The 22551-nt window shown below is 41.6% G+C and overlaps 3 protein-coding genes across 6 annotated transcripts; 1 reads left to right on the forward strand and 2 right to left on the reverse strand.

Annotated features, from left to right (window-relative positions):
- Positions 1–138: 138 nt before the first annotated feature.
- On the reverse strand, positions 139–9378 carry armt1 (acidic residue methyltransferase 1). Its single transcript, XM_022227372.2, has 5 exons — positions 9247–9378; positions 5506–5611; positions 3358–3599; positions 2761–2911; positions 139–2146 (listed from the first exon to the last, which is right to left on the reverse strand). The coding sequence occupies exons 1-5, from the start codon at positions 9318–9320 to the stop codon at positions 1373–1375; spliced, it is 1347 nt and encodes a 448-aa protein (XP_022083064.2). The 5' UTR covers positions 9321–9378; the 3' UTR covers positions 139–1372.
- Positions 9040–13715, forward strand: LOC110975167 (uncharacterized). 3 transcript variants are annotated; one of them, XM_022227373.2, is made up of 5 exons: positions 9040–9097; positions 9957–10083; positions 10640–10794; positions 11146–11324; positions 12230–13715. In XM_022227373.2, exons 2-5 carry the CDS (start codon positions 9971–9973, stop codon positions 12584–12586), a joined length of 804 nt encoding a protein of 267 aa, XP_022083065.2. In that variant the 5' UTR covers positions 9040–9097; positions 9957–9970; the 3' UTR covers positions 12587–13715. The 3 variants fall into 3 exon arrangements, with proteins under 3 accessions (XP_022083065.2, XP_022083068.2, XP_022083066.2); XM_022227376.2 differs by lacking the exon at positions 9040–9097 and adding an exon at positions 9402–9531; XM_022227374.2 differs by lacking the exon at positions 9040–9097 and adding an exon at positions 9610–9743.
- LOC110975170 (uncharacterized) lies at positions 12077–22331 on the reverse strand. 2 transcript variants are annotated; one of them, XM_022227382.2, is made up of 4 exons: positions 21981–22331; positions 21647–21790; positions 15818–15937; positions 12077–14167 (listed from the first exon to the last, which is right to left on the reverse strand). In XM_022227382.2, the coding sequence occupies exons 2-4, from the start codon at positions 21781–21783 to the stop codon at positions 13909–13911; spliced, it is 516 nt and encodes a 171-aa protein (XP_022083074.1). In that variant the 5' UTR covers positions 21784–21790; positions 21981–22331; the 3' UTR covers positions 12077–13908. The 2 variants fall into 2 exon arrangements, with proteins under 2 accessions (XP_022083074.1, XP_022083073.2); XM_022227381.2 differs by lacking the exons at positions 21647–21790; positions 21981–22331 and adding an exon at positions 17442–18050.
- Positions 22332–22551: the final 220 nt, after the last annotated feature.

The following is a 22551-nucleotide window of genomic DNA, read 5'->3' on the forward strand; positions in this document are numbered from 1 at the left end:
GTGTGGTTGGGGAAGGTTAGGGTTAAGAAAGCAATTATGCAAGTATGAGGACAAAAACAAGATACCTGTGGCTAGTTGTTTTGCAGGCCACACAGTTTGGTTTTTTTAAAGAAAAATACAGGACAGTGTACACAAAAGTTATGTTCTGGGATTGATTCTGCAAGTTTTTATTTCATTTATATGAACAAAAGATACTTCCTTGCAGCTGTGTTTTTCTTTGGCCACAGGAAAACAGAAAGGTGCTAAATGTTTGCCTGACGGCCAAGTTAACCTTGATAACGAAAACTATGACTTTGAATTTACTGAGGGTTTTTCTACAGCACATCACACAGATGCCATTTACAGATAATTTCTGCACCTACTTTAGTAGGATGATGTGGCCAGGGCCCATCAACATACTGCCCAGTTACACTGAAAGCAGTATAAGTCTGCTTTCATGATTGAAAGTAGAGACATTTAAAAAACCAATAAAAACCAGCAGAATTAGCCATTATACATGATGGCAGTACAGTACCAGTCTACCACCTGAAGCCCTCCACCATTACCACAAGAAAACTCACAAAAATCCCACAAAAGGTTGAGTTGAGTTTTTGATACATTTCTTAGATGCACACCTCATACAAATCTGAAACCAACATACAAAGCAGAAAATTTGACGCCGTACCGGGCGCAGACATTTTGAATCAATGTGCGTGCTTGTAGAACATTCAAATTCGGAAAGAATGAATATCGATTTCTGTATTCTAAATGCAACACACATCGGGTACCTCTAAAATCTGATTAAAAAAGTTACGGCAAAATTATCTGAAGGTGTTTACATTGTTTATGAAGAGCAAAATGAAACGCTCATTTACTGATAGTTACTTTTTTTGTATCACGTTTGTTGGCGTATTGTTTTACAATACAGATGTAGATATGCAAATGGCAAAATTTGGAGTTTTCCATAGGTTTGTGCACAAACATGGATGCACCCAGCAGGCATCTCTTTGTACATGAGTCGGTGCTCTAGTTTTTATATATATCTCTATAGTAGGTCTTCACTGGATTAAGGGGACAAATTCTTTTGTTTGGAGAACAAAAAATTATTCAGTCCCCACAAAATAGGTGAAAAAAATTGTATGTCCCCACAACTACAGAACAAGAATACATGTACATGAGTTAGCCAACACCCCTATAGTTTATTATAATTCAATAAGTTGACGTGCATGCTTGTTTGGAGAAAATCATTGAAACACAGGAAAATTTACTTGGACATTTGAAAATTACCAGTTCAGCTTTTAATAAAAAATCAAATCGAACTTGACAAATTAGAAATTCTCCTTGCACGTACATGTATAAGATACACCTATTAAAAATTCATTCATTCTGATCTTTAGTTTTGGATGATTCCACAGAACTGGATAACAGCGTATTTCCCATCAATCATCCAGTCCTTGTCGACAGCTTCGATTTGTTCAGTGACGCCTTCCTCGAGTCCCACAATGACATCAGCCTTGTTGGTCCGCAAGGCACAGTGGGGCGCCGGATGGAATCCACAGAGGGTCTCTGCATAGGGGACCGTGTGCTCCCACTGCCGGTCTCCCACCAGCTTCCTATAGTTCAGATCTCCCTTTAGCAGGACAAGATCGGAGTTGGATAACTCTGAGTACAGCTCGGGACTAACAGACCGCATCTCACTGTAATCATGTGGGGTTGTCCAAAACAGATGCCCCTGCAAGATCCAGGATCCAGTTTGCAGTCTCTCTGTCCACGTCTTGCTGAGATTTTGCAAGACTTTGTTCTCATGGTGCTCCAGGAAGTTGAGAGTGTGCATGAAGTCGTTGCGCCCAACGTCGGACACAAACCAGGGCATTGCTTTGTAATGCAGGACAACGGTGTCCACAGCATTAGTATGCAATGCAAACTCAGCCAAGCACAAGTCCGTAAACAGCTCAAAGCCCGCATTGTCCAACACAATGTCTAATCGCACTTTTCCATTCTCAGCTTTGCGCTCTCTGGCTTTTTCCAAGACATGCCAGAGTTTTTCAGTGTCGTCCACAAGAATCTTATCTCTTAACTCTTTTAGTTGTGACAACGGACTTATTTTCTGGGAGTTCTCAATGCCTGCTGAGATGGACAAGTCACACTTGTTCCCCCACAGAGAAATCTGCAAAAATAAATTCCCAGTAACAAGCAGAGTCTAAACCTGAGATTGAGAACAAAGAAACCCCTGGGGAGAATCTCCTTGAAACAAACAGAATCCAACATGAACAAAACAAGGATGCCTTATGAACCCCTTCAATGCGACCAGCATGGTTTGTTACACACTCGTCTTTACAAAGTGCAAAATTGAATGAGGCAAACAGATAATTATTGGCGTCGTGTGAATCTTCTTTGATTCAGCCGGGTCAGGGCTGCAGTTTGGATGATCAGCATCAGGGCTTATCAAACAATTTACTCATTCATTCTATTTTTTTTCAGCAAGTAGTAGGCCTTCTGTAGCCTGTATGCTGCATGCTACTTGTGACAATTTCTGGAATTCAAGAGTTTAGTTTCTTTCAAACTTAGTGAATTAGCTGTGCGCATCCCTGACCCTGTTTATATCACATTCATTATGACAACTCAATCCGCTCCGAGCAGGAAAAAAAGAGGGCGTGTTAAGAAATGAAAGTGACACTTATTTGGTATGCATTCTCTGCATAGGCAGGTGAGTTTATGCAATTTCCTATTCTGACTATACCATAAAACCCAGCATGTAGCACACCACCTTGCAAGCCTCACCTGAACAAATTCAGTAAAAAGGTCGACCGCCTTTCCATTCTCCTCCGAGGTGCTTTGGAGATACTTTGCTAGGATAACAAGGGCATCTTGGGACGTTTCCAAGGCCGTGTCCTTCAGCTCTCGAAAAGGGTCAAAACTCTTGAGATGCTTGCTAGATATGGAAGACAAAAACGTACCAAAAACATTTGGGGATAAAGCCCGACGACAAAAGCAGGAATACGGTACAATACAACAGTTACAAACAGTTGAATGAGGAGTCCTGACTCGAGCCTTCCATTACGGGCTTACTTGACTGCCGCTCAGTTTGGCGTATCAATCAATGAATAACGTCATATGTCTAGTCATTCACTTCCACACATTTCTGCACCTTGCAAGGGAAATTTTCATCTCTCAAAAGGTGTACTTCAGTGTATTTTGAAGAAAGAAATCAAACACTTCCAAACTTCATAAACCTGCATCTTTTTAGTGGAGGAACTGAGTTCTCTCAAACAGGCATAAAAACCATAGATTCAACCACACACCTGTAATCATTTCTTGGACACTGTTTAACTTAGCTCATTTTGGCAAAAAATTGAAGAATGAAATTAAGAGCCTTACCTTAGTCGAATAGATTCTACGATCCTGCGATACATGTAGCATTCCACATAAAGCCAGGGGGATTGGAACCAGCTTGGAGGACACCCCCCATTCCTCTGAGTCTCCTCCTCCAAGTAGCGTTGCCATATCTGGCTGTCGGCGCCCTCATTGCTCTCCAGAGGAAGAACTGGCTTGTCCGTCTGCAGCTCATTACGGAACTTGGCCAGGCTTGAGACGATGGACTTACAGTCAGCTGCTCCTTCCTGAAATGCAAGGACAAGTAAGGAGTCAACCTGCTTCACCCTAACCCTCCTGGATCCTTCAAAATCCACTGAAGGGCATGGGAGCTTGATGTTGAACGATTAGAGAGGTAGGGAAAAGAAAACCTTCTTTTCCCAATTATAACTTTTAAACAAGAGGTGATAAGACCATCTTCCAAAAGTAACATGAAAAAATGGAACAGTTTTCCCCTTTATGATCGAAAAATGTCCACAAAATGGGCTTCCGAAAGTCCCTTTTCTGCCAATTTCAGAAACACTCATTATGTATTAACCCTAACCCTCCTCAATCCTTCACCTGTTGGAGGACTGAGGAGTGTTAGGGTTAATGATATGTCGGTGACCCCAAAATGTCACGGGGAGATACAGCTGTAAACACGGTACATCTTCACACACAAGTCTAGTAGTAGAGGCCTGCTCAAAATGCAACGTTCTTGCGCAAATGTCCACTACGTTGATTGTTCCATACATACATAAAGTTTAAGTGCATGATTTGTTGTGTTTTTCTCATAAAAAAATACCCCCGTCTTGTACAGTTCAGACAGGAGTCTCGTACACTGAGACTTGGTCTCAGACTGAGACTTGGGAATTGATCATTCCCAAACACACTAAGGGTAGATTTTAAACCTTCCTGGTTGTCCCAGATAAGTAATATGCCAAGGATTTTTGGAGGACTGCTTCAACATATATCCAGTGTCTGCAAAAGCACTTCAAATTTAGAAAAGCAACACAGGCCTCGCCAACTGATTGTGTTGAGTTGCAGCTGCTGGTGTACAGTGCTGTGCTGCTGGATCACTACCAGGTGTCCACAGCAGTCCCACAACACTGACAGGTTCCATGCCATTGTCCTCATTTATCAACAAGTAAATTATAGTAATTTTCATAGGAATTGAATCCACTCACTCTCATGTGAAGAATCCGATACATGTTTATCTCTTTTTCTTCGACACATTGAAAATTGTAGACTTGGCAAAACAAGCATGCACTTGGGTTACATACAAGGTAGCCTGCGATTCAGCCCAAGATTCAGGTCTGGGTACTCCTATATTGACAATATTAATCTACGAGGCATATGAATAGTCCACTGCCACTGCACATGAACACGAGTACACTCTCACATGTTACGTTCCAGTCCATCTTCAACGTCTCGCACTCCATCATTTTGGAACAAATCTCACAATTATTTTGACCAGCTAAGAGTAAGGTTTTTAGGTTTATGCATCTTAGAGATTAACGTATAATATTGTGCATTTTCTACATGTCATAAAAACTCCTCATTTTAATGCATTTGAGCTGCAACGATGCCAGTTTACATGTATCTTCACGCATGCATGTTGTGCCTTTCTCCCCATTACGACATCAACCCAGCATGTTTCCGAAATCAGCCCAGTTGGTTGTAAAGAGAAATTGCCCATTATTTCTCTTGCATTTATTTTCCGAAGATAAATTCACTGTACACTGGTTTCTGGGTGGCCAATCTAGCCTACATGCCAGAGCATTTGAAGCTTTCTCTCTGCCTCTTCAAGTAAGGCAGGCCCCCCATCGCTATCACTTAACACAGGGCTTGCTTCTTGCATGCTGGTATTTCCAGCACAATGATAGATTTTGGAGGATTCAGAAAGACTCGTAGCAAAACAACAAGGCCACAAACTGCACTTACAAACCAGAGTGAGCTGTAGTTACAAACTGGATTTCTCTTCTTTCATATACATGTAGTCCCCATTAGTTTACGCAGTAGAAATAATTCACACTGGGGTGCTTACCTCCCTATCACAGTATTAATCAAATCGACAGAATTGGGAGGGGGGAAGCTCCCATGACTTGACCAATGATTTAGTGTCACAGAAAAAAAAATGAAGTTCAGACCACTGGTTTTTTTTCAACGTCTTACCTCTCCATACTGTTGGGCTGCCTTGATGCGGTAGGTGTAGAGAGTGTCTATCACCTTGGTAAGGATGACAGGAAGACGATCCCTGATGGTAAAGTATGCAAAAGACCTGGCAAGAAAATGCAATCAGAGAAAAAGTAGCACATGTACAGTACAGTCTATACGATTTCATTTGTGTTCCTTGTTTATAATGTAACACTCAAGGTGCTGCTTATTTTAATACAGCATGTAACAGTAACATGAAATGCGGTGATTGATCTGTGTGCCGTGAACTATAAAAAGGAGATGCATGTACAGTCGAACCTCGTTAATAAGAGGTCCTCCAGACTTGGCAAATTACCTTGTTATAACAGGAACCTTGTATTATCAGGAATAAAACCAATGAAAAACAAAGGATTGGGTCCTAAACATTTCCTCGTTCTAAGCAGAATCTTGTGTTAACAGAGCTCTTATTAACGAGGTTCAACCGTAGTTCTAACAGACTGTAAGAGGCTATTGCCCAACTGTGCGCTGGTTGCACTACCAACAATACTTGTACTTTAATAGTAACTATCCAGGTTTTGAGTCCAGTGGGCCGGCTACATATTTCTCCTGAAACAACTGTCCAATCCGATTTGTTCATCCTTGTAGAATTATCTCTTTCCCCCATCCATAGGAAGGTGCTAGTATACATATATTTGTTCTACTATATGTCATACATATTTCGTTTAACCCTAACAGTCCTGAATCCTCCAATTTTAATATGATTTTGCACACACCCTAGGGGGTTAGGGTTAATAACCTATGGGAATAACAGCATCATTATGAAAGAAAAGTCCAATCCTTTTGCGACACAGTAATTTTTGAGCGTTTCCACCACATTGTGGTTAACCTTCTTCATGGAGGAGGCATCCTTTTGTCCACAATATCTTCCATTTTGGCACTGCTCAGCAGACTGCATACCATTGCTAAGTTGGCGCCACCACAAGTGAAAAGTACATGTACATCTGGGCAACAGTTCCTGGATTTTCTGCTACTGCACATGCGTTTTTAATTGTTGCCTGTGTAAGCCGGATGACAGTTAAAAATACACACGTATTTACTCCTTGCATGAACGATTTCATGTGCGCTTGGCAAATAACCAAACTAGCGGCTGGCACATGACCGTGAATGCAACAATGAGAGTTTGGCTATCCGTCATGAATATTTATGAGGTGCATTTAGTTGAGTCCCCTGATGTAGAGCTCTTCAAAATTTCCTCATGAAATATTGACTTTCCTTGTGCAACGTTGCCAAACCTCACTTTTCAATGTTGAAACACTTCAAATTCATTCAGTGACTGGTAATATCAATGTGATAGCTACGCCGGTCAGCACCAGTCAAGGATCTCCACCACAGCATTCTACCGTTCGGCATTAAGCTTGATGAAACAGCCCACCAACCAGCCGAAAAATCCTTAAAAATCCCAGCAAAACATCAGTCACTATATCATATATTTTTACCTGGAAATTTTTTTTAATTTGAACTCTTAACCAGTTTGGAGAGAAAAACTCACTGAAAAAGTGATCTATAGTCCCCTTAAGGGGGCCCCAGACCCCTGGCAGTGACTTCCAAGACTCTGGTCACTTTGCTCCCTCCGTTCGCCATTACTGAACTGTCCTGCACTAAAATACGACTACGTGTAGCTATAACACTGAGTACTATTACCTTCACAATGCATGCTGCTGAACCTTTGTGAACACTTTCAGTGATACAAAATTTAGTCAGAAATCAAAAATTGTGGTGTCCAGAAATTGGGCACTAGTAAATTCAACTGAATGTTCCCTAATGTGGCGCCCTTGAACAAATCTCTGAAAATTCCACATTTACACTTGACGAGTTCTTCAAAGTTTATAAATTCTAGTACATGTACATCATTACTACCTCCACCCACACAATCAACGACAAGTTTGCAAGAAAATAATTTTTTTTATTCTCGGGGCATTTTAAGAGTTCATTTTGCACTAAAAAAGGGAAAATCAGGCCAAAATAAATTTCATAGGAACTTTGTATGTGACCTCAAGATTAATGGATCAGAATGTTGAGACTGGGAGCTTGATGAAATTTATTTCTTGTGAAATTTGAGGGGAAATGTTGCGGTAGAAAAGGCACCAGATACGCTAGAGGTGAAAAATGAAAATACATCACAGTAGGAACTATGCCACACACAAGTTAGGGTACATCAACAATACTGACCAATAAATTGCCTTAAAAAGTGCCACACTTGTATCATTAAGAGTGGGACTACTCCCAGAACCTTGAGGCACTATGCCGTATGGAAGTATCTTTTCTTTCCTCCATGTTTTTAATTTAAAAAAAGAGAAATCGCAACATGTCTCTGACTGGACATGTTTTTGTAAATGGCAAAAGTTCCATACACGGATATCACTTGACAACCTGTTCACAAACCACATTAGACTGGTCTGAAAAATAAATTTGAAGTATTTATAAATAGACTGATTGCTTCAATAACTTCCCTGCTAAAACTGTCTTTTTACTTTTGTTTAGAACATGTTATTGCTTTTTGATGGCTAATCCTGTATGCTGGTGGTAGGGGAAACTGTCTGTCATTTCTGTAGGGAATGAATACAAATTTTCTATGACGAATATTACTTGGTACTTGGTGGTTGTCCTGAATACTACACTTGGGAGTCTCACTAAGAGGCCTTGGAGAGTGGCTCACTTTGAAATTAGTTCTTTAAATTTGTGGTGGTTGAGGGCATCATTGGTATACCAGGCAAGATATGGGACGGAGGGGTTACCCCCCTTACCTATGTAATCCCTATACATACTGTAGACTATTGTTACCTAACACATCCCCCCTAGAAGTTTATAAAGAATTCCTGAGATTCCGATCAAACAGTGACCAGCACAAAGGTGGGGGGGGTTCTCTCTCAGATTTCCCACATTTGATTTCGTGCCTGTGTTTACACAATGTGTATGCACGATGCGACTGCCAGAAGGCCGTCGCGGCGGGACTGTATTTGAGCAGCAGCACCCTACACATGCACATCAGAGGGTGCATTCTACCAAATGGTTGTATTTCTGCACGCGACCTCCTTAACCCTAACCCTCCTCAATCCTTCACCTGTTGGAGGACTGAGGAGTGTTAGGGTTAATATTTTGTGATCCCACAGGATTTTTACAACAAGACAGGCCATAATCAGGAGGCATCATAGAAATATTTCAATAAATCCTGAATTTGGGACTGATAGTTTCCAGTTCGGGGTGTCTCTTTGACAAAAAGCCCCAAATTGCGGGCCTACTTTGGACAGAGGTGGGCGGCTACATTCAGAAATAAGCACTTAGTTTTACTGCTATTTTGGGGGTATCTTCAGGGAAAGGCGAATAAAAAAAATTCATGGCTAACCCCTATAAAATTGAAACGAAAAGTGATCTTCTGGCTATAATCTTGAATTTCCAGTGAAAAAACGGAAGCCGACCTCTTCACGAGAGTCAACAGGCGGCGCTATTTAGGCCCGATTTTGCACTGTTTTCTATATGGGCGAGTAGAACGAGTACTATACTCGCGCCACAACGCGTGCAACGACTGCATGCGAGCGTGAAGTGCTGCGGGGTAAGTTCACGCATGAGGCATTTCGATGTATTTTTAGACAAGACTGTTCGTCGTGTAGATGTAATAATTTCATTAGTATTCAACCAAAATATCCTCGTTAAATAACACACAGAACAAAGGCCAATGGAATTTTAAAACAGAATCATTACCCTTCATATTTAGCTGAAAGTCTCGGCGGAAGCGTGTCACTACACTTGGTGGACGTCATTTCGAACTGTGGCATGGAGTCGATTCCTTGTTATTCGATTGTGTGGCCGGGTACGACGCAAAATCTTCACTGTACTGTGAACTGGTCCACCGTACCCTGACGCCTACGAATTTAAAAAAAACATTCTGGGGAAAAAGTTGTGTAAAGGCAGCAAATTTATGCTTGAGGGATTTTGCATGATGGCTTAAAAGCATTTTGGGAAAGTGTTGTGTAAAGGCAGTCAAGTGTACGTTCAATTGTAATCAAAGCCCACTGTCGAGGTCATTTCATATGTGTACAGTTGTAGGCCTACATGGCATGGATACCAAAGATAGTTTGGCGCGGCGCTACACTATCTTTCGTAGATACTGCAAAGGACCAGCCCATGGATCATACTCAGGGCATTAAATTTTGTGGTTGTGGACAAGACAGTGGTTATAACCTTATTGAATGATTGAGGTAGGCTACCACAACCACCGACCAGTTTTCGAGGCCCAGATTTTTAAACACTTTTAACAGGATCATATGTTTGAGGCTTTCTGTACAAAAACATGTTGGCCCTGTTTAGAAAAACATTCTTCTTTTTACATGGATCAACATGTAGGCCCTCAAATTTCTAGTTAGTAGTGTGCAGTAACACTTCTATTTCTTTTCATTTCCAAAACTTATAAGTTTTTGTCACCAGAATGATGGATTCAACCGTGGGCATTCATATGGAACCACTGCATAAGAGGCCTGATTTGATGGATGCCTGCATTGACTTGTTGAATGCTCAGTGGCCTCGCAGCAAAGCAGCCAGGTTAAACTGAAGGCTAGTTTCAGGATATTTCTGTTGGGTGTCATCTTTTTGCCATCAGATCATATGTCCTTTTATAATTCATGGTTGTGAAGTATGATTCAAATGGGGGAAGTGATGTCCGAGTTTTGGATGGACAACTAGTGCACTGCAACCATGCATAGTGACCAATCAGGCCCAATATGTCTAAAGTGTGGGGCTTAGGCATAGTAAGTGGCTGAATTGCTGTTGACCTTTGGAAAAGAGGAAACTGCAGGGTGTTGGCAGTTCAACAGGATTAGTATAACAATAAAACAAAAGCATGGTTTCTGGATATTTTTTTTTTTATTGATGGCATTAATCATACAAAGGCTGATTGGGCTTTATTCATGGAATGGCCATTTTAGATTGTAAATTTAAAATATTAAGCAATTGATAAGTTTGATAATGTGAATTCAGAACTTTGCCATGCCAGAAAACACCTGTAAAAAATCACTGTGTGGCTCCCTTTGATTCTGCTTTCATTTATCGCATGTCTGGGATTACGTATGATGTTTTATTTTGCTCTGTGATCATGCAGACTCCACTCTTTGGACAAATCTTGTGATGGCCTGCCTTATTCTCTTGTGATGGTTGATGACAAGTGTGAAATAAGCTCAGATCCCAGTGCAGTGATTGGCTACTGCAGATTGGCCAAGGTCATCAGCGTACCCAGCAGCGTGCTTATTGAATCAGGTCAAGATTTTTTGCCTCATCTCCCCTCTAGAAAAAGGCACCCCAATCCACTCCACCTGTCTTTGAAAATCCAGTTTCCACAAATCGTCACAAGTCACTCTTCAGAAGTCACATCGCCAGGTCATTGCCAAGAAAAGTTATTTTAACAAACTATGACAAATGAACTCCTTTGTCACTCCAACCTGTGATTTAACTTCATGAAGGCTTTTTCATTTTTCTCATAACAAGAACAAAACTAATTGTTTGCGATAAAAGTCTCCTAGTATTTTTCAGACACAGTGTCATCGCTCTTAGGTGAATTGGTCACTTGACAAGCATGGTCCCTCTGATAATTTTGTTTCCTGTCAACAGTGGTTGTCCCCAAAAATCTTCGAGGTCAAGGCTTGGGCCGGCAGCTGATGGAGCTAGCTGAGACCCACGCCAAGATGCAAGGCTTCACAACGATGTACCTCAGCACCAAAGACAAGCAAGACTTCTATGCTCACCTGGGATACGAGTTCTGTAAAGCCGTCAACACGCTGGATGCACAGGTAGAAAAAAAATTATCGGCCCCATTTTGACTTCAGTGAAAGGGGACATTGATAGTGGTATGTGAGGTAACTAGATGGAAGGTTTTGTAATGTAATGTGATCAGTTAGCTGTAGTAACTTTGAAGTGAGTTAGACCATCCCTTACTGTGTACCCAGGGCCAGATAATCCAGCAGGCAATGTAGGCAGTAGCTACGTCCTAACACTAGGTCCAAACACTGAGTGGGCCTACCAAAATACCATATTGTGCCTGAAAATATGCAGATTAAAAAATAGTTAGCAATTTCAATCAGCATTGAATTTTTGATATTGGAAAAGCTGCCTTTAAACTATTTTAATAATGTGCAGCTTTAGCATTCCTCATAAAATGTGAAGCTCCGTCACTTACCAGTTATGTGAAATTGGCGCTGCATGGTGACATGGGGGATATAGCCCATGGGGCACTGGTGCTGAGGGCCTCAAAACATTTATTCTAGCCCCATGCACACCCTTCATTAGACCCTTGGTATACCCTGGGGCAAAATCTCAAGTTTCCAGTACACAGTTTCAGATATTAATCACAAGGGATTATTATAAATGACGTGAATTCAGGATAAATATTCAGCTCAGAAAAATAGGGCGACTGTATCTGTGTTTTTCTGCAGTTATTTCGAAAATCTACATGTGTATACGTGAGCATATTGATGCAAAAGACACATTCCTTACAGTGTGTGAAAAAAATAGCCATGCAAAGTTGTGATGGCCCTACCACAAGTTTGTCACATGTTGAGCAAATGATGAATGTTTATTAACAAAAGTTGTCTACCACACCCTTGTGTGCATGTTAATGCCATTAAGTGTAAATACACAGAATTTCTTTGACTGTAACATCCTGCATAATGTCAGCTTTATCTTCTCTCCTTCTTAGATACTGGAGACCTGTGACCTTTGGCAAGTGGCTTGCGACTCAACTTCCTTGAGTCACGTCTCTTGTTCCAGCGAGTCTGAGTGCCCTTCAAGAGATGAACATCCCAGTGCAGGGAGACGGCAAGTCTCTCGATTAGACGGCGGATGTCCGAAAGCAGTCGAGGATAGCTCAGACGATTCCTGCTCTAAGCCTTCCCCTGATTCCAAGACAAGTGGAAGCCTACCCATGAGTCAGTCAGGGGATGGTGCTCCATGTGAAACTAATCTGAGCATTCCCCCTCCCCCACCTCCGCCTCCGGTTCGAGTGCCTGAGACCCCGCCCATGGTTGTCTACTGGATGAAGAAAGAGGTCTCATGACCAAAATACACATGCATACCGACATTTGACCCAACAGAACATTATGGAATTTTGCCATGCCATTACTGTACAGTACAAATTTTAAGTAGCCTATTTGATGCTAAAGTTTGGGTTTTTTGCAGATTTGTACTAGCATTAAGAAGTGAAAACCTCTTACTACATTCAGATTGTTTGATGAAGCAGGTCGTATAAGCCTATTGTGTGTGTGAAATATGGTTTTTTTTGTTAAATCCATGTTGAGGCTAAATTGCATCTTTCAAAGACACAATCGATACATACTGCTCCATTTATGCAGAAAAATAATCTAAATCTCTTGAATTCATTGTGCAATAATTAGTCTTCCATTGGGTGTTTTCTGAATAAATAAACTGCAATAAAACTGAGATGTTAGCATAGATCTAAAGACCATCTTACTATCTGTCCAGTGTGATGATGGGACCTTTGTCTGCCCATATTTGGTCATGTCGTGCTTCAATCTTGACAATTACTGCAGTCATTTCTTAACAGTAAAGTGGGGGTTAACCAATGTGAACAGTTGTTGAAAAAATCTGAAGAAGTCTTACAAAAGGGAAAGCCGTAGAATTAATCAAGGTTTACATGGATAAGCATGGATAAACATGTACACTTGTTTTGTTGCTACTACAACACTTTAAGTAAATGGGCGAATGGCGAGAAACTTCACGGTCGAACAACAAATCAACTTTGGGAAACGCATGGCTTTGATATGCAGATCTCAGGCTGTGTTGATTTCTGCGGTGATTTATCCATGGGTTTCATATTGTGTCTTAACATTGCTTCAAAACTAAGGCTCATATGTTATACACCATTATTTGACAGGGTGTAGGGGTAAACAATGGGCTCTGTGGACGTCGTTAATCACCTGTTCGTACAAGTCAGGTATCAACCAATAATAGACTTCGTCTTTTTACATTCAATAAGTGTGCAAGGGGATTTTTGGCATTTACTGCTTGCGACATTACCTACTTATACTGGCTGTGAAATTATTGAATAAAACAATTTCAGAAATATGTACCTACAAAATACAAAATTGTCAAATATGACCAATTTAAACATATTTAACTGCAAAACACAAAGTTATATTAAATATAAGAGTAACACTGAATGAAAATCGCATACTGGTTTAATTAATTGTAGTCCCAAAGTTTTTAAAAGCAAGTTCTAACAGCTGCTTTAGCAATTCACTGTTGCGCCTTGGAATCGGATACACACACATGTTCACTTTCATCGGGATGACTCGTTGAAAGGAGATGCTAGCCTCCTTGCGTAGGCGCTTCTCCAATTCTAACATTCATGCAACCCGCTCACAGAGTCAGCACATAGTTAAACTTAAATGCCTGTTGGGGCGGGGAATCTCGCACAGTCTCCAATACAAGGCGTACTTCGCTGTTTCTGGAGCGAAATTCAAAGTTGTTTTCTCTTCGACGAACACCCGTAGGCTTGACGTGATGCGGGTTGGTGTTCTTGGAGAGTGGCTGACGACCGTCCACGACCATTTCCTTCCGGTAGGTGCCGCACAGCTCGTAGATGGTGACGCCCTGGTGCTGGGGGTCTATGAAGCAGCTGATTGGTGGAAAGTTGGAGAGAAAGTGAATGAGAAGAACAAATGCTCTTCAATACACAAGTTGCTTTGAATGTAAGCAGGGATTGCCCGATACCTAGCTTCGTCTCTGAAATGAACTTGACCCACATTGAGGCTAACAGTGTTCAAAACAAATCGAAATATTTTCATATTTGCATCGCTGGCATGTAGCTTGACGTAGTATTTGATTTCACAATGAGCCGGCAATTACAAAGTCAGGGGGTTAAAAATCAGGCGTTGCCAGGGACGGAGAGTAACGAAGCCAAATACATTGCATATGAAAACCACACAGAAATGACAAAAACTTTTCAGTTCACCTGTGAATGATGTTAATGAGGGGTCTCTCTACAGAGATGGATCAGATGTAAAGTTTTCCAATATGGTGTAGGAGGTAACACCACATTACTTTTTATTTATCGAACCAATGACAACACACGAACTTAATCTCAAGTCGAGTACGACGTGAGTAATGTAATACGCAACCTCAAATAATGTTTTAGCACATCCTATAGGTTCTTAATCAGTGTGTCAAAATGCTTTCCACACATAAAATGTCATGTACGGCATTGGTCTACACGATCACATGTATGCAATTGTCAACGTCTTGTTTAAATTTCAAATAAAGTTTCACAGAGTGAGAACGTGTCAATCAGGCCAAGGGCAGATTCACAGCGAATTTAACGGGAACAATGCCCCCAACAAAATGAGCCAAAAATGGGGGGGGGGGAATAATGAAAGGAATAAAACTTTTGTGATCTATTTTATTTCCCATTCTTACAAAAAAGTAAAAAGGGCCCCACATAGCCTTACCCCTCAGAAAGGACACAAAAGGTTGCATGAAAAGCTTGCATTTTTGGCCATCCAAAAACCAAGTTCCCCCCCCCCGAAAATTTGGTCCTGGATCTGTCCTTGAATATTGCTGGTCTTCATACGAATGTGAGGCTTGGGAGCCTCAAGGCAGTTTCAAACTCTACTGCCCCCGCCCCTCCCCCGTCACAAATGCCCGAAAAATTGATGTACATGTCTGAAAACTGATGCAGTGGGAACATTTTCATTCGACTGAAAAAGCTGCAAAGCGAGTGGGTGTTGTAGGCAACTGCCAACCTATTTCGGACGTTGAACAGGTCTGTTGTACATGCTGCTATATAAAGATTGACGCCATGTAAATTCCAGAATAATTGAGTTAGTAGTTAAGAGATCATGCGAGATTCAACTTAACAAAACATCAGTTACACCATGGTTACAGTCATCCATGACTCTTGAACTTTTTACGTCTCTCGGGTGGCAGGGAGAGAGGCATGTCCTGGAGGTCAACACCAGCAGGCAGGCTTCTGGCTCACGCTGTGATCCAATATCTCTCCATCAACCACCACTGTGGGCTCTGCAAGGTCACTGGCAGGTTTCCTCCGGGTATTGACTTTCACCGTGGCCACTTTCAACATAGGCACTTCTTCGCCCGTGTACACGGGTATTTCTTCACTGCACCTATCCTCACTCGCTGTCCTTCGTGATTTACAGAGACTGAGTCTTAATATGCCGTGCGATTTTGGTTTGCTGGCTAGCGAGTTTGCAGAATCACTCCTTTATACGGGGATGTCGAAGTGAAGAGTAAAAAAAAGAAGTATTCTTACTTGAAATTTTCTCCAGAACGACCATATCTGAACTTGACTTCAATGGAGCCCCTCGGGTTGATCCAAAGAAGATAGCCTCGATCAGCCGTCAGCACAACTGAATCTACAGGGTTTAAGCCGCTGAAATAAAAGGATACCATGAGAAGTTACATTTAGCGTTCGAAACTTTGACTACCTAATTGAAAGAAGGGCCAACTCCAACAAAACCATTTTTGTGTTCAAATGGAAAAAACCGATTACGTTTTGAAAGAATTGCAAGGGAAATTAATTAACTCTCCTTGGCCAAAATGATAGAGTTGGGCCTTTTCTTTTAATGAGGTATTCATTTGCATGTCTACAGGAAACCCCCGAGTTCTGCAACTCGTTTTGAGGGTTTATACATTTTTGAATTTACCCGAGTCTTATACGTGTGGCATAATGATTTTAAAATGTTTTAACTTTGTCAAATTATTGTATAAGCAATTTTCGAAATGGAATCATGGAAACTTCTTTTTTCATTGTGCCATCTCCTGATCTAGTCTTCACGCAAGACTGTTCATCCAGCTCATTCATTTCATACAGCCTCTCCATGTACTCAACTGGAAAAACCCTATACGTCGATGAAAGGCGTAACCCCTCTCGATTTTTTCGTCCCTTATCAGCCCTCCAATTTCCCCTATCACTTTTTTTTTCACCTCCTAGACTCTAGTTTACACTTAACTCCGTCTGTGTAAACCTTTCCAAAGTGTAAAAGCTATGTATCTGTTGTCTGTCCAAAATGACAACTGAATACTTTTGCCAATGTGCGTGATGACTTCCATCTCTGACCTACTGCGATAATAACAGACCAGCGATCTATACTGAAATACGATGTATATTTGTTACATTTTATGGTACTAATAAGACCGCTTCATATCTTCTCAACGACTCGATAAAAAACAGGTCTCAGATATGAATGACGTGTGACATCATCGTCAAACCTCAAGTGAGTGAGTGTCCCACAAATTTCCACGGATTTAAGCTCACACGATGTGTACAATCCGACAGTTTTCGCCAACGCATTTCAGTACAATGAGCTTGTCATCAGCTTGCATGGTTCTGTTTTTCAGAAATGTCAAACAGTGTAATTTGAAAGAATGCGGATCAGCTGATTATATCTCCATATATAGATATCGTGAAAAATTGTTTGGATGTTGCAGAATGCGACCTGCACCGTTGAGTTGGCCAAGCCATTATTTTATAATGAGACAGAAATTTTGTCGGCAACGCACCAAGAAGCTCTTTCTGTAGAAGGTGGGGTTTGATTCCCCGAAGCTATTTTCAAGTTCTTGCTAATCGTGAGAAAGCAACAACCAGTCGTCAGAGTTTATTTTATTTAAAGCTTCCATTGCCGGATCTGGCATAATGCGAAAATGGAAATGTCGGCATACGAGATTAAGTATGGAAAGGACAAGGGAAAACATTTGAAGCAAGACGAATTTTCCAAGCCAAAATGGATATTTGGTCACGTCTTGATATCCTTCACACAATATATCCCAATTGTTAAATTTTGCGTCCACCTTGTCAAGACTGGAAGCCGGAGAAGTAACACCTCCAACTTGTTAGAATTCAAATTGACTAGTACCGTACTTTATTTTGTACCTACCCATGCTTGTCTGGTTTACCGAGCGCCAAAAGCCTTGAAGGCGAGTTCAACACTGTCACAGGTTCAGAGTCCCCTGCTCTGACCGTAATCTTCGTATCTGTGGCCCACAGTACATCCAGGACACTTAAATCCATTGTGAAACGACGACTGCTGCAGAGTGCCATTTCGTTTGGTCATGTCGGAGGAAAATTGGAAGTACTGTATCCTCCCCAAACTCGACGCTGAACCCCGTTCGTTTAAAACTAAAATCTCGCTCTTCAGAAGATGTGCTAATGCTTCTTCGTCGAAGGGCCGATCCAACTGCGTTGCGAACTGGATCGCATCCTGTGCCAAAGTGCTACACAACATAAAATTACGCAGCCTTTGGAATCAAATATGGATCTAACTCAAATAATCAAAGTGCCTTCTCGCGTTCGTGACAGCAGCCTACACTCTATCTCCTTTGCTGAAGACACCTCACTTTAGTGCTCTGAGATCGAACTCTGGAAGTATTCAAGATGGGCTGTACCGTTTGATTAAAACACTCACCTCGGATGCGTTATAATTGGCTCGGTTGTCACATCGCAATACACAACACTCTTACATGTTTGCCTTGACGGACGGTTACTCGAGTTCACGCCACATTAGGTGGCAACTGATAATAAACACAGGGGCTTTTACCATCTCCGCTTGGCGCATCTTGAGCTTGTATTTTGATTGAGAATCTGTAAAAGCGGCCCCGTGGGAGGTCTTCTCCCGGCGTGATGGGTTTATTTGGTCATTCACCAGACACTCATGTTGGCATCTAAGGCTGAAAGGATGAAGAGTTCATCATGAGTTCGCCGTGGGATGAGAGTAAAAGAAACCCGGGTTGCCAATTGGCGGTTTTCAGTCAAAACTGTCAGTTTGCAGGTCACAGCTGTTACAAGGCATGAGTTGTGAAGGAAAGTGGCAGTAAAAGTTTTTCTATCTATGGCGAATACCTACCGAAAACTGATGGATTTGCTCAGATGGATGCATTAAAGGAAAGAATCTTGGACAGATCCAGAGACCTGAAATCCCAGCATGACTGTACGTCTACACATACATGTATATAGAATGTGCTTTATCACATTCGGTTTTGAAGTTGAAGTATGGGCCCAAAAGAGCACTGACATGGACAAGACGCAAGGATTGGAAGGGAAGTACGCAGCACTTGCACGAGTATGAATGAGCTCGATAGGCCTAACAACTTAAGTTGGTGTTGACAGGGAACATGTACTTTTCCACGACGGTACCTCTCCTTTTGCAAGGTTATCTGTGGCGTGACGTGAGGGGTTTTCTTACGCATGAAAAACAAATGTGATCGTTCCAAACAACGCATGCATCCTTATATTTATGATGCACTAAGAATCAAGACTCACTTTAATATCCGAAAATAAAATTTTACAAACTCAGGGCGAAATTTAGGTTTAACTTCGACCCCCTGCCCATGCATGATCCCCTCTCCACAACTTAAAGATCTGGTACCAGTGATAATGATACATCGAATCAAACTTGACTGGCGGATGCAGGAGTTCTTTTCCTGGGGAGGCTTCTCGGGAAATTGTTGTTCGTACGGGGGAAGAGGTTGTAGCAAGTCACTTTTAATAAGTCCATGTCAAGACACAAGTCAAGTTTTGCAGGTCTAAACCAGGTCATTTAGTCACAAGTCCTTTGATCACAGGTTAAGTCAAGTCACAAGTCAATTTGGTCAAAACACAAGCAAGTCACAAGTCTTTTTGTCCAAGTACAAGTCAAGTCGCACGATGTGTGACTTCAAGCCACAGCCACGCGATTCAGGAGCGTCCTTGACTTGGGCAGACAAGACCGAAGTCGAGTCACGAGCCGAACGAAATCTTACGCTGATCATTTTAAGAACGCAAGGTGTAAGTTAATAGGCCTAATTTAAAACTTTAACGGGTTCGATTGAGTAGGTTTGTGACTTGCCTTGCGGTAACAAGTCATTTTTTGCAAGTCTAAGTCAAGTCATAAGTTAAAAACTGATAGTTGTAAGTCAAGTCAGTCACAAAAACAGCCACTCGAGTCCAAGTCAAGTGACTCGAGTCTACAACTCGGGGGGGGGGAATATATTGTCGCTGTAATCTCTTTGTTTTGTATACACGCAAAAAATAAGACCCATACATGGTTAATGCTTTTTAGGGGGTCTTTCAAGCTTCAGACGCAGCCCCCACACCTAAAAAGAAAAAAAGGCAATGAACAAAGGGGTTGCCCCCCTCCCCGGATCTGCACCTGCTATGATTTGTGACTTCATGCCCACAGGTTTCCTGGCCCCTCCTCATAGGCAGGTCCATTTAAAATTTAGAAATTTTCCCGATTACGTGGATTACGTAACCGATAACGTGTTATAAAAACTACTTCTGTTGATCTTGGACCTGATCCAAGACAGAAACCAGCCAACGACGGGGTGGCACTGCATGGTGCTATTGTAATGTAACGCGATCAGGCCGTCTGTGGGATGTCTTGCTCTGTTCTTTTGCCCTCTTAGATGACCGGAAGAGTGACTTGACTCCGTTTGAAGACTAAAGGAGACAACTTTCTCACGCAGTCACCACAACAGAGCAAACTAAAAAGCGAGGATACTTTGTGAATAAAAATTATCTTTTCTACTCAATTAGTCATGGTCTTTTTCCATTGCGTCAGTGGAGTAATAGAATAAACACCGGTTTCGTCAAATCAGTTACTGCGCATGGAATCAATCTCCACAATATAATTGCCATGGGCGCGTTTTCACGTGATTTTGTCTAGTAGAGTAGAACTAGAAGTACATGTAAATAGAGGTATTAAAGTTCACAAAACTTTGAAATGAAAATTTCGAAAGTGTGGTCCACGGAGGCGCTGGTGAAATCCACACAACCATGAGCTGTATAAACATGTTTCTCGACCAAACCCATAAATCAAGGCAGGGGTGATTATGATAATGATATCGGAATGTTATCCCCTGTGGATATGCCAGTTATGGCAATCATTCCACGGGGTGCATGGCCCCGGCGGGCTCGGCAGAAGTCGATATTCGCTATACGCATTCGTGGCATTGTTGTAATAACTGACGAATGATATGCGTCTACGCCATTCACTCGGTCATACCATTTAGGAGTGTTTACGTGCATGTCTGCTATGTTTGTGTTTGCTTTTTAAGAGCTTATGTCTGCTGCTAATGAAATCCATAAATTTCAGAGAGCCCATACGTAAAATATACAGAGAAATATAGACCGCCAGCATCGTCTAATTAGCAACAAAAAATGCACTCTAGAAAGAATTGAAGCTTGCTATAAACACATGCACCTCATCAATAGATTGTGATTAGGCCTACGCAAGAAGGCCCGATTCGACCTTGTGTCAGTACACATCAACACCCGTTCCCCATTGTAGCAGCTTATGTTGTAGTTTTCAACAAACTTTCAACAAAATTATTTAGCATTTTTCGTTATAATCATCATCATACAGAGCTTTCCCGCTGCTATCGAAATCATCAAAAGCCTTCTCTAAGTTAACAAAAATAAAATGGATGTTTTCAATTATGACTTTTCATTGAATTTGTTTCATTTTAACCCCCAGCGATGTAATTTACCACCGACAAACCGTTTTTTAATGAGCAACTTTTCCGAACTCTCTCAGTATTTTCCCAGTGTTTCGACTCTATCGAGAATTGTTTTTTCCAGTGGTAAGAGAGTTTATTTTTCTCAAAATGTCACGAATCTTCATGGAATTTCTAAAAATTGGGTCTTTAGAAAATGGCAAGTTCTTTTATAAATCCCCCCAAATGCTCAGTCTACAGAACCGCTACAAGAAGAAGGCTTCGTCATTGTTATCGTTATCACCCTTCTCATTTTTTTTTATCCTCATAAGATTGTCATTTCACTTCAACCAACTGCATCCCCGTCATTCAAATCCCTATAATCACCTCCCCATGATCTAGCATCAGCTATGTCATCATGACCACCATGCACGGCGTAATGACGGCAAAGTCACATTGCAAAACCACCATCTCCACGGTCATTATACATTAACTTGATCATCAACGACTTCAAAGTTGTTGGCAGCACTCATCATGTCGTCACAACAGTCATTTTCGTCATTGTTAACGCTGTTGTGGTTGCCATCTATCTTTTACCACCGTAACTTTTTCTTTAGTTAATACCCTCTCCCTTTTTCTGCTGTCAGAAAAAAAATGCAACACATCTTACTCAACGAGAGCCCTGCTGATTTCTTCATATGGCTCCACCTCCTCCTCTATCTCCATCGGATGTAAACCGTCTGCATCGTCGCTCTCAACGCGGATCTCTGGAGCTTCCGCTGGCTGCTGCATCAACACTTCCATCATGTCGGATCTTCAGTCACAGCCGAGAGAAAACAGATCAAACGTCAAGCTTTCCCAGGCCCGGCCACAATTAATTACAGAAAGTTCCCGGTGCACTCTAAGTAAGCGAGGCATCCAGACTTTAAATCAGCAAAGTTAATGGCGAAAACGTAGTGCCGCACTTCAGAACTGAACATAAAATTCGGGTTTTTTTAACTGACCTTCAAAGCAGCCGATCAATCGATTTCTCTCGGCCCTCTGCTTGGAATCAATTGCGGAGATACAGAGACTTTGTCTAACGGTGAGCTGCTTTTAACGCATCCCCCTTGTCAGTGTTGAATTGCGAATTCCATGAGTTTCACACGCTGCTTGGATGAAGAACTGATATACCAAAGTAAGATCTTACTGATAGATCAAGACCAATGGACAATTGCCAATTCCGTACGCATATTTGACTCATGACTGTATACCCATGATAGGCCGCCCAACTGACGGTGTGCTGCAAAACAAGGCTGACATAACAATAATTTGATCCCTTTGACATTCCAAGATTTTACACTGGTGCAAAAATGCCATCCCACAAGAAATAATTCAGTGCGCAGTCTACCGCAAACTCAGTGTTGGAAACTATGTTCAGGGTATCAGCTATGTTCCAAAACATGAGAATGAGCACACCTGCATACGTAAATTATCTGCGGTCACAGTAGACATGACATAAATGGGACCGCACGAAAGGACAGCAACTAATTACCTCATCTAGCGAGTCGTGTTTCATTGTTGTTCTCGATCAAA

The sequence above is a fragment of the Acanthaster planci genome, linkage group LG01 (genome assembly GCF_054643075.1).
Source record: "Acanthaster planci isolate LZ-2023a linkage group LG01, COTS_SCS, whole genome shotgun sequence".
In the NCBI taxonomy this organism is placed as follows: Eukaryota; Metazoa; Echinodermata; class Asteroidea; order Valvatida; family Acanthasteridae; genus Acanthaster; species Acanthaster planci.